At 40.7% G+C, this 14,018-nt stretch overlaps 1 protein-coding gene and 1 non-coding gene across 5 annotated transcripts in view; one reads left to right on the top strand and one right to left on the bottom strand.

Moving 5' to 3' along the window:
- CLTRN (collectrin, amino acid transport regulator) overlaps positions 1-14,018 on the bottom strand; it is a 79,034-nt gene that overhangs the window by 63,972 nt on the left and 1,044 nt on the right. For all 4 annotated transcript variants that reach the window (XM_033849807.2, XM_073798850.1, XM_073798852.1 and 1 more), the window contains exon 2: positions 11,589-11,646. Coding sequence is in view for 3 of the 4 variants with exons in the window: in XM_073798850.1 (XP_073654951.1) it covers positions 11,589-11,646 (58 nt within the window). In the remaining variant the exon portion in view is untranslated. The remainder of the gene's footprint in view (positions 1-11,588; positions 11,647-14,018) is intronic.
- LOC101327084 (uncharacterized) lies at positions 1,477-11,225 on the top strand. The gene is made up of 3 exons (XR_012329140.1): positions 1,477-1,600; positions 2,660-2,815; positions 7,911-11,225. It is a non-coding gene; the product is annotated as an uncharacterized protein (transcript).

Here is a 14,018-nt window from a genome sequence, read left to right as displayed (position 1 = left end):
CTGCCAGGTCACTCAGCTAGCACCTGGAGAACTGGACTGGAGATCTGTGGACCATACTCTGCACAGCACCTCTGAGCTCCTGCAGGTTCCATAGGTACAGGCCTCCTGCAGGCTCCCTGCCTTAGTCCACTCTGGATGCTGAGTGTTTTAAGGATACCCAGGTTTTAGTCTAGTCAAGTATGGTAAGACACACAGACGTGGAAATGGCTATCATGAAGGAAGAATTTTATTATACTCACAAATACCTAAAAAGAGGAGACATGGCATGCCATGCATGGCCACATGGGGAAGTACCAGGGGTGGTCAGGAGGCAGAGAGGGCAGGGGAAGACATGGACAGAACCTTTGTTGTGGTTTCCATGGGAAGGAATGGGTGAGACAACATAAGCAGGCTTAGGATTGGCCACTTTGGATAATTTCAGCAGGCTCTGGGCATAGAGGCTTCCCCCAGTTGTCTGGTACGTGGCCCTGGGGTGACTAGGGCAGAGGAATAGTAGCTCAGAGTATTAAGAATCCCAAAAAGGAAGTCGTTGGGGTCTGAGCTCTGGATTGGTTGGTTTGTACATGAAAGGCATGCTCCCTGTTGTTTGTTCTCTCTAGCAATTGACTAACCTCGGGAGAGGTGATCCCTCTAGCATCAGCAAGGCCTCAGATATCAAAGCATCAAATATAGAAACTGGAAAACATAGCTATTGCACTGAAGCTCCTCAGGACTCAGGGGCCTGAACTGAAAGCTGGGCCTTACTACGCGCTGGCTTGCCCTGACAGCTTCAGCCTCCAGAGCCTCTGTGCGCCAAGCACCAGTGAGACCCAGAGGGGGAAGCTGATGGAGTAAGGGACACCTTTTCCTGCAGACTGTGGGTTCCAGCCTATCAGCAAACAGCCTGCTCATTTGTTTTGTATCTACTTTCACTCAGTGATGTTTATAACATTCTAAATTGTCAATTTAAGTGCAGTTCCAGTACTGTGGACTGTTTTTAGGTAATCACCAGGTATCTGACTTTATCTTATTTTTTAATAATATGTTTTATTTATTTATTTTCTAATTCATTTTTGGCTGAGTTGGGTCTTCGTCGCTGCGCGCAGGCTTTCTCTAGTTGCGGCGAGCGGGGGCTACTCTTCCTTGCAGTGCATGGGCTTCTCATTGCGGTGGCTTCGCTTGTTGCGGAGCACGGGCTCTAGGCGCGCAGGCTTCAGTAGTTGTGACACGTGGGCCCTAGAGCGTGTGGACTTCAATAGTTGTGGGGCATGGGCTCAGTAGTTGCATGTGGGCTCTAGGGCGCGTGGGCTTCAATAGTTGTGGCTCACGGGCTCTAGCGTGCAGGCTCAGTAGTCGTGGCGCATGGGCTTAGTTGCTTCATGGCAGGTGGGATCTTCCCGGACCAGGGATCGAACCCATGTCCCCTGCATTGGCAGGCGGATTCCTAACCACTGCACCACCAGGGAAGTCCAGGTGTCTGATTTTAATTCACGTTCTATTACAATTCTAGAGTGAGATGTCAATTGTTTTTAATATTTTCTCATCTATTGTTCTTTAGCTAGGCAAATATCATAAAGAGCAACAGAAACTGGTGGATACTACGGCTTCAATTACGCATTAGGTAATTTTTCCCCCTAAATCACTTGAAATATATTTTATGTTTTAATCTCAGAGTGGAGACGCTAACATGGCACTTTGAAAGGGAAAATGTTAATTCACCTCAGTGTAATTCAGGCTCTCTTTGAAAGCTGCCCCTTAAGACAACTTGCCATTTATGATGCTTGTGTTGAGAGAGCCCCTGGCCCTGGGACACTTTGCAGAGGAGAGACATGATTCTGTTGGTGGGCACAGACGGCGGCTCTGGTTTGGCTGCCATGCCAATGAGCACTCAGAAACTCAGGAACATGAGTCCCCTCCTCTGCTCCTGACTGCTGCTCCTTCACAGTCCTGTGCAAACACTCAGGGAAGCCTTCTGGGCTCTAGCTACCCTCCCATAGGTAGGGGGCACAGAAAAGTCTGACAGAAACTTGGCTTGTCCAGCTTTACAGAACAATTACCCACATCCTTCAGGGTGGATACCTCTGTCCAGCCGTCAAGGTTAATTGTTCAATATTCAGAATCCCAGAGGGGCTGCTCTCTGCAAGTCTGTCTTCCCTCCCCTCCCTGCCTCTGTCTCCACCCTGCCCTCCCTCTCCATCTCCCTCCTTTTCCTCCTCCCTCCCCCACCCCCACTCCACCCCCATCTACTTTCCTCTCTCTCCCTCCCTGTTCCCCTCTGTCCCTCTCTCTGTCCAGTATCCTGTCTCCTCGTAATTTGCACTGCATTTTAGAAAGGTGAATTCTATTAATCTCTCTTGAAAAGGAAAAGCCTCCTTGTTTATGCACCAGCTACCACCTAATGCCTCCCAAAGAGTTCAGAGGATAGCACCTGCTACAAGCTCACTAGAACGAAGGGAGAAAATGGTTTTTGCTGTGTTCCCACTGAGGACTATCAGAAATACATGGTTAATTGCAGGAACAAAGCATGGGTATGATTCTGTCCTAAGGTGCCCAGAGGTACCTGGAGCTCATCTGGACCACTGCTGGTCCTCAGACTCCCCTAGAATCATCACCACATCATCTGATTCCTGAGTGGTTTTCAGCATAAAATGATAACTCGATGACCCCTTCTCTTGGCCAGGACATGCTTGTGGAATTTGGGTCATTCGACCCTTCCTGTCTGATGCCTACATGCTCAGATTACTGGACCTACTCAGGGTCCCTGACTATCCCGCCACTCTCTGAGTCTGTCACTTGGATCATTAAGAAGCAGCCCATAGAGGTTGATCGTGATCAGGTACGTTCTTTCCACATTTCTATGTAAGGAAATTCTAGTCTGCCCCTTTAAAACAAGGCTGGGCTCAAACTTTGGCATCAGTTTTTAACATCTTGTAATGCTCATACATTTTTATTAAAATGCGCTAACATCTTGTGTTAATTTGGATATGAATTAGGAAATGCTTCAAATTAACTAGAGAGAAGAGGTAAAACTTAGGAAACATAAGCTTTTTACTTCCATATTTGACAATGACATATGTTTTATGCATTGTATATTTTATATATAAATACGAATCTCTGCATAAACAAGACCCTTTTAAAAGGAAGAATGAAGGCTGAAAATGGATGTGCTCAAATCCTGTAAAATCTTTAAGGGAATTTTGCTATGGAACCTCAGGATAAAAGCAGAACCCAACAATGTCTGTCCAGAAATTTTAAGTCAGTTGTTTTGACCCTGGAGTCTATTTTTTCCTTAGCAACTAAGTGGTGATTACTATGTTAATACACATATTCTATTTAATTCATAACATAACTGAACTGCAATAATATTTGCTTATGCTTGCTTTATGGGATTTTAATTAATCACAAAGCATTTTCACAAGAACAAAAGGTTCCAGAACCTTTTTTATGAAGCCAGGATAACTGACACCAACACCCACCAAAGATCAGACCAAAAAAAAAAAAAAAATGTACAGACTGGTATGTCTGAAGGATATGTTTTTTAAAAAGCTAAAAAGCCAAAATAGGGACTTCCCTGGCCGTCCAGTGGTTAAGACTCCACGCTCCCAATGCAGGGGCCATGGATTCGAGCCCTGGTTGGGGATCTAAGATCCCGAATGCTGCATGGCATGGCCAAAAAAAAAAGCTAAAATAATATTTTATAAACAGAAGCCAGCAGTACCTTAAAAGAAATATATACTTTGTGAGAACCTATTGTATAGCATAGGGAACTCTACTTAGTGCTCTGTGGTGACCTAACTGGGAAGGAAATCCAAAAAAGAGGGGATATATGTACACATATGGCTGATTCACGTTGCTGTAAAGCAGAAACTGACACAGCAGTGTAAGGCAACTATACTCCAATTAAAAAAAAAAAAAAAGGGACTTCCCTGGTGGTCCAGTGGTAAGAATCCACACTCCTAATGCAGGGGGCCCGGGTTCAATCCCTGGTCAGGGAACTAGATTCTGCATGCATGTGTTAACTAAGAGTTCAGATGCTACAACTAAGAGTCCACATTCCGCAACTGAAAAAAATGATCCCGCATGCCACAACTAAGACCCAGCACAGCCAAAAATAAATAATAAATTAAAAAAAGAAGAAATATATATTTTGTCCAAGTAGTAGTTATTCCAGTAATGCAAGGATGGTTCAATATTACGAATGATATTAATTCATCATATCAGTGAATCTAAATATATTTTAAAAATAATCATTTCCATAGATTCTTAAGAAGCAGTAGCAAAATTCAACATTCAGTTTTTTAAAAAATTTTCAATAAAATAGGAAGGTATGGAGACTTCCCTAACTTGATAAAAGAGATTGATCTCAGTTCTAAAGTATATAGTATGCTTAATACGGAAAAGAGAATTACTATGTTAAATTTTAACTGAGTTATATTTTGGAAGTAGTCAATATAATTGGACCAGAAAAGAAAAAATAAATTAGAAAAACAACAAAAAGAACTACTGCAAAGATAACTGAGTAATTAGTGGAGTACAATATTAATTTCTAGAAATCAGTACACTGGACATGTATACATCACAATCAGTTAAAAGATATAATGGAGGGCTTCCCTGGTGGCTCAGTGGTTAAGAATCCGCCTGCTAATGCAGGGGACACGGGTTCAAGCCCTGGTCCGGGAAGATCCCACATGCCGCGGAGCAACTAAGCCCGAGCGCCACAACTACTGAGCCTGCGCTCTAGAGCCTGCGAGCCACAGCTACTGAAGACCGCACACCTAGAGCCCGTGCTCCACAACAAGAGAAGCCACTGCAATGAGAAGCCTGCGCACTGCAACAAGGAGTAGCCCCCGCTCGCCGCAGCTAGAGAAAGCCCACGCGCAGCAACAAAGACCCAATGCAGCCAAAAATAATAAGTAAATAAAATAAATGAATTTTTAAAAAAGATATAATGGAAGAAAGAATGCTATTTATAATGGAAAAAAATACAAAATACCTTGGAATCAGCTTAACAAGAAAACTTAAAACATTTCTAAAGGACACAAAAGACTTGAGTTGATAAAATTCATTCCATGTTATTGAATAGGAAGACATCATAGACACCTTTGATGTCAATTCTCCTTAAGTTGTTATTGGCCATGAATTGTTTATTCTTCATAAATTTGATGTAATCCCGATAAATATACCAAGAGGATTTTTTAATATAAATTTATTAAAAAAATTTTTTTTTATTTTTGGCTACATTGGGTCTTCGTTGCTGCGCGCAGGCTTTCTCTAGTTGTGGCGAGCGGTGGCTACTCCTTGTTGCAGTGCGCAGGCTTCTCATTGCAGTGGCTTCTCTTGTTGCAGAGCATGGGCTCTAGGTACGTTGGCTTCAATAGTTGTGCCACGCGGGCTCAGTAGTTGTGGCTTGTGGGCTCTAGAGCACAGGCTCAGTAGTTGTGGCACACGGGCTTAGTTGCTCCGTGGCATGTGGGATCTTCCCAGACCAGGGCTTGAACCTGTGTCCCCTGCATTGGCAGGTGGATTCTAAACCACTGCACCACCAGGGAAGCCCATACGAATAGGATTTTAAAATAGGTATGCTACTTCTAACCTCATGTGGAAAAAGAAAAGTATAAATAAAGAGCCAGGGAAAATTGTGAAAGAGAAAATGAAAGATGATTAAATCAACCAAGTTATAAAGCCTCAATAGTTAAATAGTGCTGTACTGGTACACACATAAAGAGATCAATCATAGGATGAAAACTGTAGATTCAGAAATATCTCCAAGTACATATGAGAATTTAGTTTATGATAAAGGTTGCATCTCAGCCCAGTGAAAGGGAAAGATGAGATTATTCAGTAAGAGCGATGGGGACAATCGAGCAGACATTTGGGGGTGAAAAGTTGGATTGACCATTCAAACCTTACACAAGAATATATTCCAGACATATTAAATGTTAAAAATACTGCCATAAAAGTACTAGGATAGGCATAGGAAAATCTTTTCGTACATCCAAATGGAGGAAGCTTTTCTAACCATATATCAAAACCAGAAGTCACAGAGATAGCAACTGGTAAGGTAGACTACATAATTTAAAAAAAAAAATTCTGTGTCAGGCTTCCCTGGTGGCGCAGTGGTTGAGAGTCCGCCTGCCAGTGCAGGGGACACGGGTTCGTGCCCCAGTCCGGGAAGATCCCACGTGCCGTGGAGCGGCTGGGCCCGTGAGCCATGGCCGCTGAGCCTGCGCGTCCGGAGCCTGTGCTCCGCAGCGGGAGAGGCCACAGCAGTGAGAGGCCCGAGTACCGCAAAAAAAAAAAAAAAAAAAAAAAAATCTGTGTCATGAAAACCACCATAAACAAATGACAGAATACAGAGTTTGCTCATAAGCCTGGGCTTGGTGGCCTATACATTTATTCCACTACTATCCTTCATATTTAAAAATTGACATAACACTGAAAAATAAATAAATTAAATAAATAAATCAGAGGGTCAGTGGCCCATGTGAGGACTTTTCAAATGAAATTTCAACATAGAAAATTCAGTAAGAAAAAAATGTTAGCTGTCATCAATAATCCTAGTTGCCTACAATCTTACCACTAAGTGTTAATCATTGTTTGGATAAATCCTTCTGGTCTTTTACTTATACAGATACACATAAATCCTTCTGTTCTTTCATCTATATAAATATATACAATTTTTTGAACAAAATGGAATCATTCTGTACATGCCATTTTGTTGCTCTTTTCACTCGATGATGTGTGGAACATTTTATAGATAATAAACATTACCTTCAATATCATTTTTAATGGCTATATACTAGCCCATTTTATAGCTCTAATGAAATATATTATTGATACTTGGGCTATTTCTAATCTTTTGCAATTAGCCAAATAAAAATAAACCTGAACTACTCAGACACGTTCCTAATTAATGAGGGTATATGTGTGATTTGCAAGTACGGTCACTGTGTTGGGTGCTTGTCCCTGGCCTACTTGGCCTGAAGTCTTTAATCCAGACAAATCTTCCCATGCTTGCCTGCTGTGCCCTAGGCTGTCCTCTCTGTAGCTACAGTGTGCCTGATTGAGTGAGGAAAAATGCTACAAAGAGCTTTTCCAGCTGGCTTGAAGTCAAGTGTTCTATAACATGGTTGCTCAGAAAGCCAAGGGGCTACTGATTGATGCTACTGCCACACTGGAAAACAAGCCTTTGATTTGGGATCACTCCTTTTATACTGAGCTGCACTGTTCAGTACCTTAGCCACAAGACACGTGTGGGCATTTAAATTTAAGTATAAATACATTTAAATTGAAACTAAATTAAAAATTTAGTTCTTGGTCACAATGGCCACATTTCAAGTGCTCAGCAGCCAGCCATTTGTGGCCTGTGGCTGCTGTAATTAGGACCTTTCCTTCACCACGGAGAGTTCTATTGGACAGTGCTGGCAGGAGGCACCCCACTGCCTGTTAAGACCTCCACCTGCATTGCCTTGTCCGCAATGCCCAGGTGCGGTAAGCAATCAAGACTACGTTATGTTAAGGATTCAGTTAAATTTTGAAAAAAACAAAACATTTTTGGCACTGTTACTATATGCATCAAGCCTTTTATTTATTATCCTGTAGCCTGGCTATTTTTGCCCATTTAAAGATGAGGTTTCTGAGAACCAAAGATGAAGTAACTTGGACTTGGCACATGGCTAATACGTGGGGGACAGGGCCTTTGATCGCCAGTCTTTGAATCCCAAGTGCCCCACTGGCTTCACCACGTCCTGCTACTCTCCTCACACAACATTTTATTCCCTGTCCAGCAGTGAAGGGATTCCTGCCCAGAAGTAAATTCTCCTTCTGTATCCAATTTTAGACAAATGTTTCAGGGTAGTAAAAATGAAAGTAATTTATTCATGAAGTAAAGCTGTTTTTCTATTGAAATTATTTATGCTTCCTGTTTCTAGCTTGAGCAATTTCGGACCCTGCTCTTCACTTCTGAGGGGGAGAAAGAGAAAAGAATGGTGGACAACTTCCGCCCCCTTCAGCCCCTAATGAACTGCACTGTCCGCTCATCCTTCCCTCACGACTATGTGCTGAACATACAAGCAAAACCCAAGTCGTCTACCAGCCAAGTGACCCCCTTAGACGCCATTATCTAGGTGGTATCTTGCTTAAATATATACTAGTTCTTTAAAAATTGCTAACTAGACTCTTCTAAATGCCTGCATTTAATAATTATGGATGTGCCTTTCTTGGTATGGCAGCGCTCCTTAGTCTTTGAGGGAAGCTCTTTGGTAAACAAATTCTTACTTTTATTGATAATGATGTTTATCATTAAGTACCAGCAAGAGACACAGATTTCTCTTATAGCAACCTGCTGGTAATTGTAATGTCTTTTTATGTGTGACATTTTTGAGCTGTCTTTTTACTGATATGTTTATCAATTGGTGGTTCTACAGAGTTATAAGTAGGGATGATAATCAAAATATTTAACAACTGGTAAGGCACAGACACTGAGCATCCAGAATGCAGGCTTTTCAGAAACAGCCACAGGACCCAGATTGGTACTTCTTGGCTGAACATTGGCTATGGTTTTAGGTATATTTTATTTTAAAACATGAATGAGTATTCTTTTATAAGGCCTTCTCAATGGGTATATTTGCCTCGATTTTCACTTGTCATTACTAGTACAGGACATGATTACTTACTATCAATTTATAATATAGAAAAAATATTTTGTGAGCTTCCTTGGCGGCGGAGTGGTTAAGAATCTACCTGCCAAGTCAGGGGACACGGGTTCGAGCCCTGGTCTGGGAAGATCCCACATGCTGAGGAGCAACAAAGCCCATGCGCCACAACTACTGAGCCTGCGCTCTAGAGCCCGTGAGCCACAGCTACCGAGCCCGCATGCCACAACTACTGAAGCCCGCCCGCCTAGAACCCGTGCTCCGCAACAAGAGAAGACACCGCAATAAGAAGCCCGTGCACCGCAACGAAGAGTGGCCCCCGCTTGCCACAACTAGAGAAAACCCGTGCGCAGCAACAAAGACCCAACGCAGCCAAAACTAAATAAAAATAAAATAAATTTATTTAAAAAAAAAGAAAAAATATTTTGTAATCCTAAAAACACAAGGGTTTACTTATATCTGGAAATCCTTTTGCATTTCTGAAAGTCAGATGTTTTACTTAAAGGCTTGATCATATAGAAAGCATATGCAGAATATTTTAAAGAAAAAGCTTTAAGTGCCTAGAACTTAAAATTCTTTCATGATCCATTTACAGAAATACTTTTCAAAAGGCTAGTAATATAATAGTCTATGGTTTATAATATTATTTTGAATTGTTTGTACATTGTTTCATAGAATACAATATTTTCCACAATGACAGAACTATCTTGACTTCCCTTTAAAACTATCTGAACTTTATTTCATTAGTTGAGGTTCTGTGCAAGGCAGGTGATCAACATAAATCTCCTAATTTATACAGTGGTTTAGAAGACTTTTGCAGGGACTTCCCTCGTGGCCCAGTGGGTAAGACTCCACGCTCCCAATGCAGGGCACCCGGGTTTGATCCCTGCTCAGGGAACTAGAACCCACATGCATGCCGCAACTAAGAGTTCGCGTGCCGCAACTAAGAAGCTGCATGCCACAACTAAGACCTGGTGCAGCCAAAATAAAATAAATAAATAATAAAATAAATAAACATTTAGAAGACTTTTGCTATAATAATAGGGAAAGAAACCTGTCAAATAGGCTAAAACCTAGATAATTCTACATATTCTGAGGAATCCATGCCACTGTTGCCCTTGCTTGTAAATATGTGGAATGTTTTTAATTGCCTATGCCTGTGTTCAAATTCAATACTGCATTTACTAGTATATTTCTTTCATTAGTATGCTAGTCATCCGATCTGCAAGATAAGGTTGGATGAATATACTTAACACTACTGAACTATACACTGAAAAAGGTTAAGATGGCAAATTTTATTTTAATGTGTATTTTACCACCATTAAAAATAACTAATAAATTCAGTAGGGAAAAAAATAGGGTTGGAGTTGTATGTGTAAGTTTGGGGGCATATCTCTGCTCTTAAAAAAGGAAGGGGGTAAAGGCATTGCTTCTAGAGTTCATGCCTTCTCTGGAAAAGGGAAGCATATATGCTCTAGGAAATGAATAAAATCCTTTAAAAGATTAATATGGGGGAAAAGTTATGTTAACTTTATATATTTTTTCTGTTTTAAACCATAGTTATTTTTAAAAGGTAAACACACAAGATATGCATTTTTCAGGGCACACAGGCTTCCCTCCTAGGTCTCTTGCAAATTCTTAATGCAAAATTCAATTGCAGTGAGCCTTCCAAATTGACTCACAGAATGCCTGACTTGCCCTTCTATCTCAGAGATACAAAGGATGTATTCATAGGGTGTGTCCCTGCTGGCCACCCCTGATCAACTTACATCTGGTGTTCTGGTATAGTTATTAACAGCACCCTCTTTCACTCTCAACCATGTCCTGCTTTGCATGACAAATTCTTGGTCACCTTCTCTGCAGAGGTTATGGAAACTGCCTTGGGGATGTGGTTTCTTCCATGCATTAGTCAGATGACCCCCAAGGGGGTGATGTAAATTCCCTGGCTACTGATACACCCTCAGGGGAAACTTTTCAAGTCTTTTCTGCCTCCAAAAAGTGTTTTACTTGTGCCTTCCTAGACATGAAGGGGGAAAGTGGGCTTGAGGGCTGTCAAAGGGCTTGAGAAAGAATTCTGTACTAAAATTGCTGCTTATCTTCATTAAATAATATAATAAAACCCTTTCTTTACACTACTAATATTTGTTTAATGACTTTTTCTTCCTATTAGTTTTTTTGAGCATGTAAGGTATCTATACAATTAGCGAGACAACGTGAGATCAGAGAGTGACTGGAAAACTCATGAGGGATTTACTAGAGAGGCAGGAATGGAAAGATCCACCCGCTGCTCCTCAGCTCACTATGGAACCAGTGCACAATCTGCTGACATCAGGGCAAGCTTCTAGCCCCTTTCTCCTTTCCCAGGGCTACATGGGTTAGGGTGAGGTTGGCTATTCTAAAACCAGGCATCCACCTCAAAAAAGTTTAGGAAGATGTCTTTCCCTTGCTCACTTTGGGGACACATTCTTTTGGCACAGTATTAGCAAAACTACAGTATTGTAATCACTTTAGGTATTTTTCTGTTCACTAGAAGACTCCACTTTTGATACCTATTCTACTTAATGTTTTATTGTCTTTTTAATTCAACTTTAAGTTCTTTCATGCAAAATTTTATTGATCAAAATGGTTACAGTTCAATTAAGCAAATAAGCTCAATTTGACCATGTAATTAGTACATATTAACAATACTGGCTACTTTGCATGTAAATAGTAATGCATTCTTGTTGTTAGGAACTGAATGTTTGTATCCCCCCAAAGTTCCTGTATTGAAATGTAACCCCCAATGTGATGCTAGTAGAAGGTGGGGCCTTTGGGAGGTGACTAGGTCATGAGGTTGGAGCCCTCATGATGGGGTTAGTGCCTTTATAAAAGAGACCACCCAGAGCTCTCTCAGCCCTTCCACCATGTGAGGATACAGAGAGATGGGCATCTATGAATCAGTAAGGAAGTACTCACCAGACACTGAATCTGCCATCTGCCAGCACCTTGATCGTGGACTTCCCAGCCTCTAGAACTGTGAGAAATAAATTCCTGTTATTTATAAGCCATCCAGTCTTTGGTATATTGTTATGGCAGCCCGAACAGACTAAGACACTTGTCCCTGTGTACATTTTGATCCCTGCTTATCAAATTCAATCTACTCTTCGAAAATGGTACTTTGGTTTCAGTTCTAGGTGGGGATATCAACTCTGCCACCATTCCAGGAGTTGTGTTGCTTTGAGCTTATCACTGGACAAAAGAATCAATAAGAATATTAACTGAATGAAGAATAACTTTATTCACTAATAACTGAATAAGAATTGATTGAATAAAGAATAACTACCACTGGATAGTTCCCTGCTCCAAAGAAAACTTTTAATCAGTTGCACAAATATAGATTTGCATGCATTTTCATATTAATATGCATTTATAAGTATCTTATCTTGCTATTTTAAGTGATAACTGTAATCTAGAAAATATATAAAGCCTTTGGCATAGCAATGAGTGTTGGATAGGACTTGAGACCCCACTGTATGTCCTTGAATAAATCTGGTGATTAATACTGAAATTAATGGTAGGTGAGAAATGAAATGTTCTTTCCTGAGAATTTCTGCATTGACCTTTCAGTGAGTCCTAGTACCATTGTCCTGCTAGAGCAAGAAAAAAAACAAATTAATTTAAAGAGTTCCAACCTGGCATTCAGAAAGTAGACATTTCTTGCTCTCCCTTTATGCTTGCAATAAATGAAAAATACATTTATGGATCATTCTTTGGTCACTTTATAATAACTAAGACTCATATTTAGGGACTTCCCTGGTGGTCCAGTGGTTAAGACTCCGCACTCCCACTGCAGGGGACACGGGTTTGATCCCTGGTCCGAGAAAAAAACAAAACAAAACCCTCATATTTAGTAATAGCAGTATCTATTACATCATTTATATGAGTAAAATATTTTCTTTAACTTTTTAAGAACAATCAGCTATTTTCTACTGACAAAATAAGACAAAAGTTTAGGCCTTTTCCCATAGAGAGGGGATAAACCAAAACATATATATTTGAGAATAAGTAGATGTTGTATTTCAGGCACCAAGAAAAATAGAAAATACATGTTACATTGCAGAACAAAGATAAATTTGTTCTATTTATCAGAATATCATAGTAGAATGTATCTTTGCATTACATTTTTACATACCTTATTTTATCTTATGATTTATCGAATTCAAATGATGGTAACTGTAGTTTGGAAATGGAATTGGCTTTTAGAGTAACTTCTGTAATGAAATTAACTTGAGCAATTTAAGCTTATTCATGAAAATGAACGCAGCCGTTAACTGTTGAAGATAAACCTCTAACTTCTATAAAAGGAGATTTGCATTCATTTCTAAATCATAATAGAATAAAATCGAAATCTGTATCCCTTTTTAATTAGAAGTATCTTCCTAGAAGACATTCTTAGTTATTCTGACATGAAAGTCTGGTCTGATTCATAAGAAATGTTACAGCAACCCAAACACTGATGCTTTCAGAATGGCAGCAATTCTCAGCATAAGCCCTGGTCACAGGAACCAGCAAAACTGGAGATTTGCACAGCTATATTTTGTGCCACCCAGGGCATTCTCTAGTTAGAGGCCGTAACTGCCAAGTCTTCACCTTCAAGAAGTTTAAGATTTAGTGCCAGATGCAGTCTTATGAAGGCAACAAAGTACAGTATAGTGTGATAGGTGTTATAAAAGGTGAAATACTTGTGCTGAGAGCACCCGCAGGACAAGTACCTAACCCACTCTTGAGGGGGTTGGGAAGTTTTCACGCTGCCGCTGCCGTTAATAACAGATAAAGTTTTGGGGACACTAACTATTGCCAGGCACTATGCCAACATATAGCATTCCCTTGATTTTTACTGATGAGAAAACTGAAGACTAAACATTAGGAACTGGGAGTTCCCTGGCAGTCCAGTGGTTAGGACGGCCAGAAAAAAAAAAATTAGGAATTTACTCAAGATCAGAGAGCCAAGCCTTGAGTTTCCCAGTCCATCCAACTCCAAAGTCTATGTCCCTAATTACCGATGCACTGAGCTGGACAAGCTCCACTTGGAGGCTTGTTACTGCAAGTGTCTTTCTAAGAGGGAGTAGGGCAGTTTATGAAGAGTTTGGGCTTCTGCTGAATGATTTCAAGGAGGGACTAGGGAAACAGGCAGCTTAGTAATTGGGTATCTCAGTAATTTTGATTTGGAGGAGAGAGGGAAAAAGGTAAGCCAGGGAAGTTATCCAATTATCAAAAGATGGGGGTTGTTAATCCTTTTGCAGTCGCAACCTGTCCTTGGGAGAAACACTTTTTTTTGGTCTTGTCCCTGGCCTTGTATGTGTAAATCACGGTCTAATTATTAGCAGGGTTTATTTTGTTTTCTCA

Source organism: Tursiops truncatus, chromosome X (assembly GCF_011762595.2).
Source record: "Tursiops truncatus isolate mTurTru1 chromosome X, mTurTru1.mat.Y, whole genome shotgun sequence".
Lineage (NCBI taxonomy): Eukaryota > Metazoa > Chordata > Mammalia > Artiodactyla > Delphinidae > Tursiops > Tursiops truncatus.
Note: the sequence above shows the minus strand (reverse complement) of the source record. Positions and strands in the feature narration are given on the sequence as shown.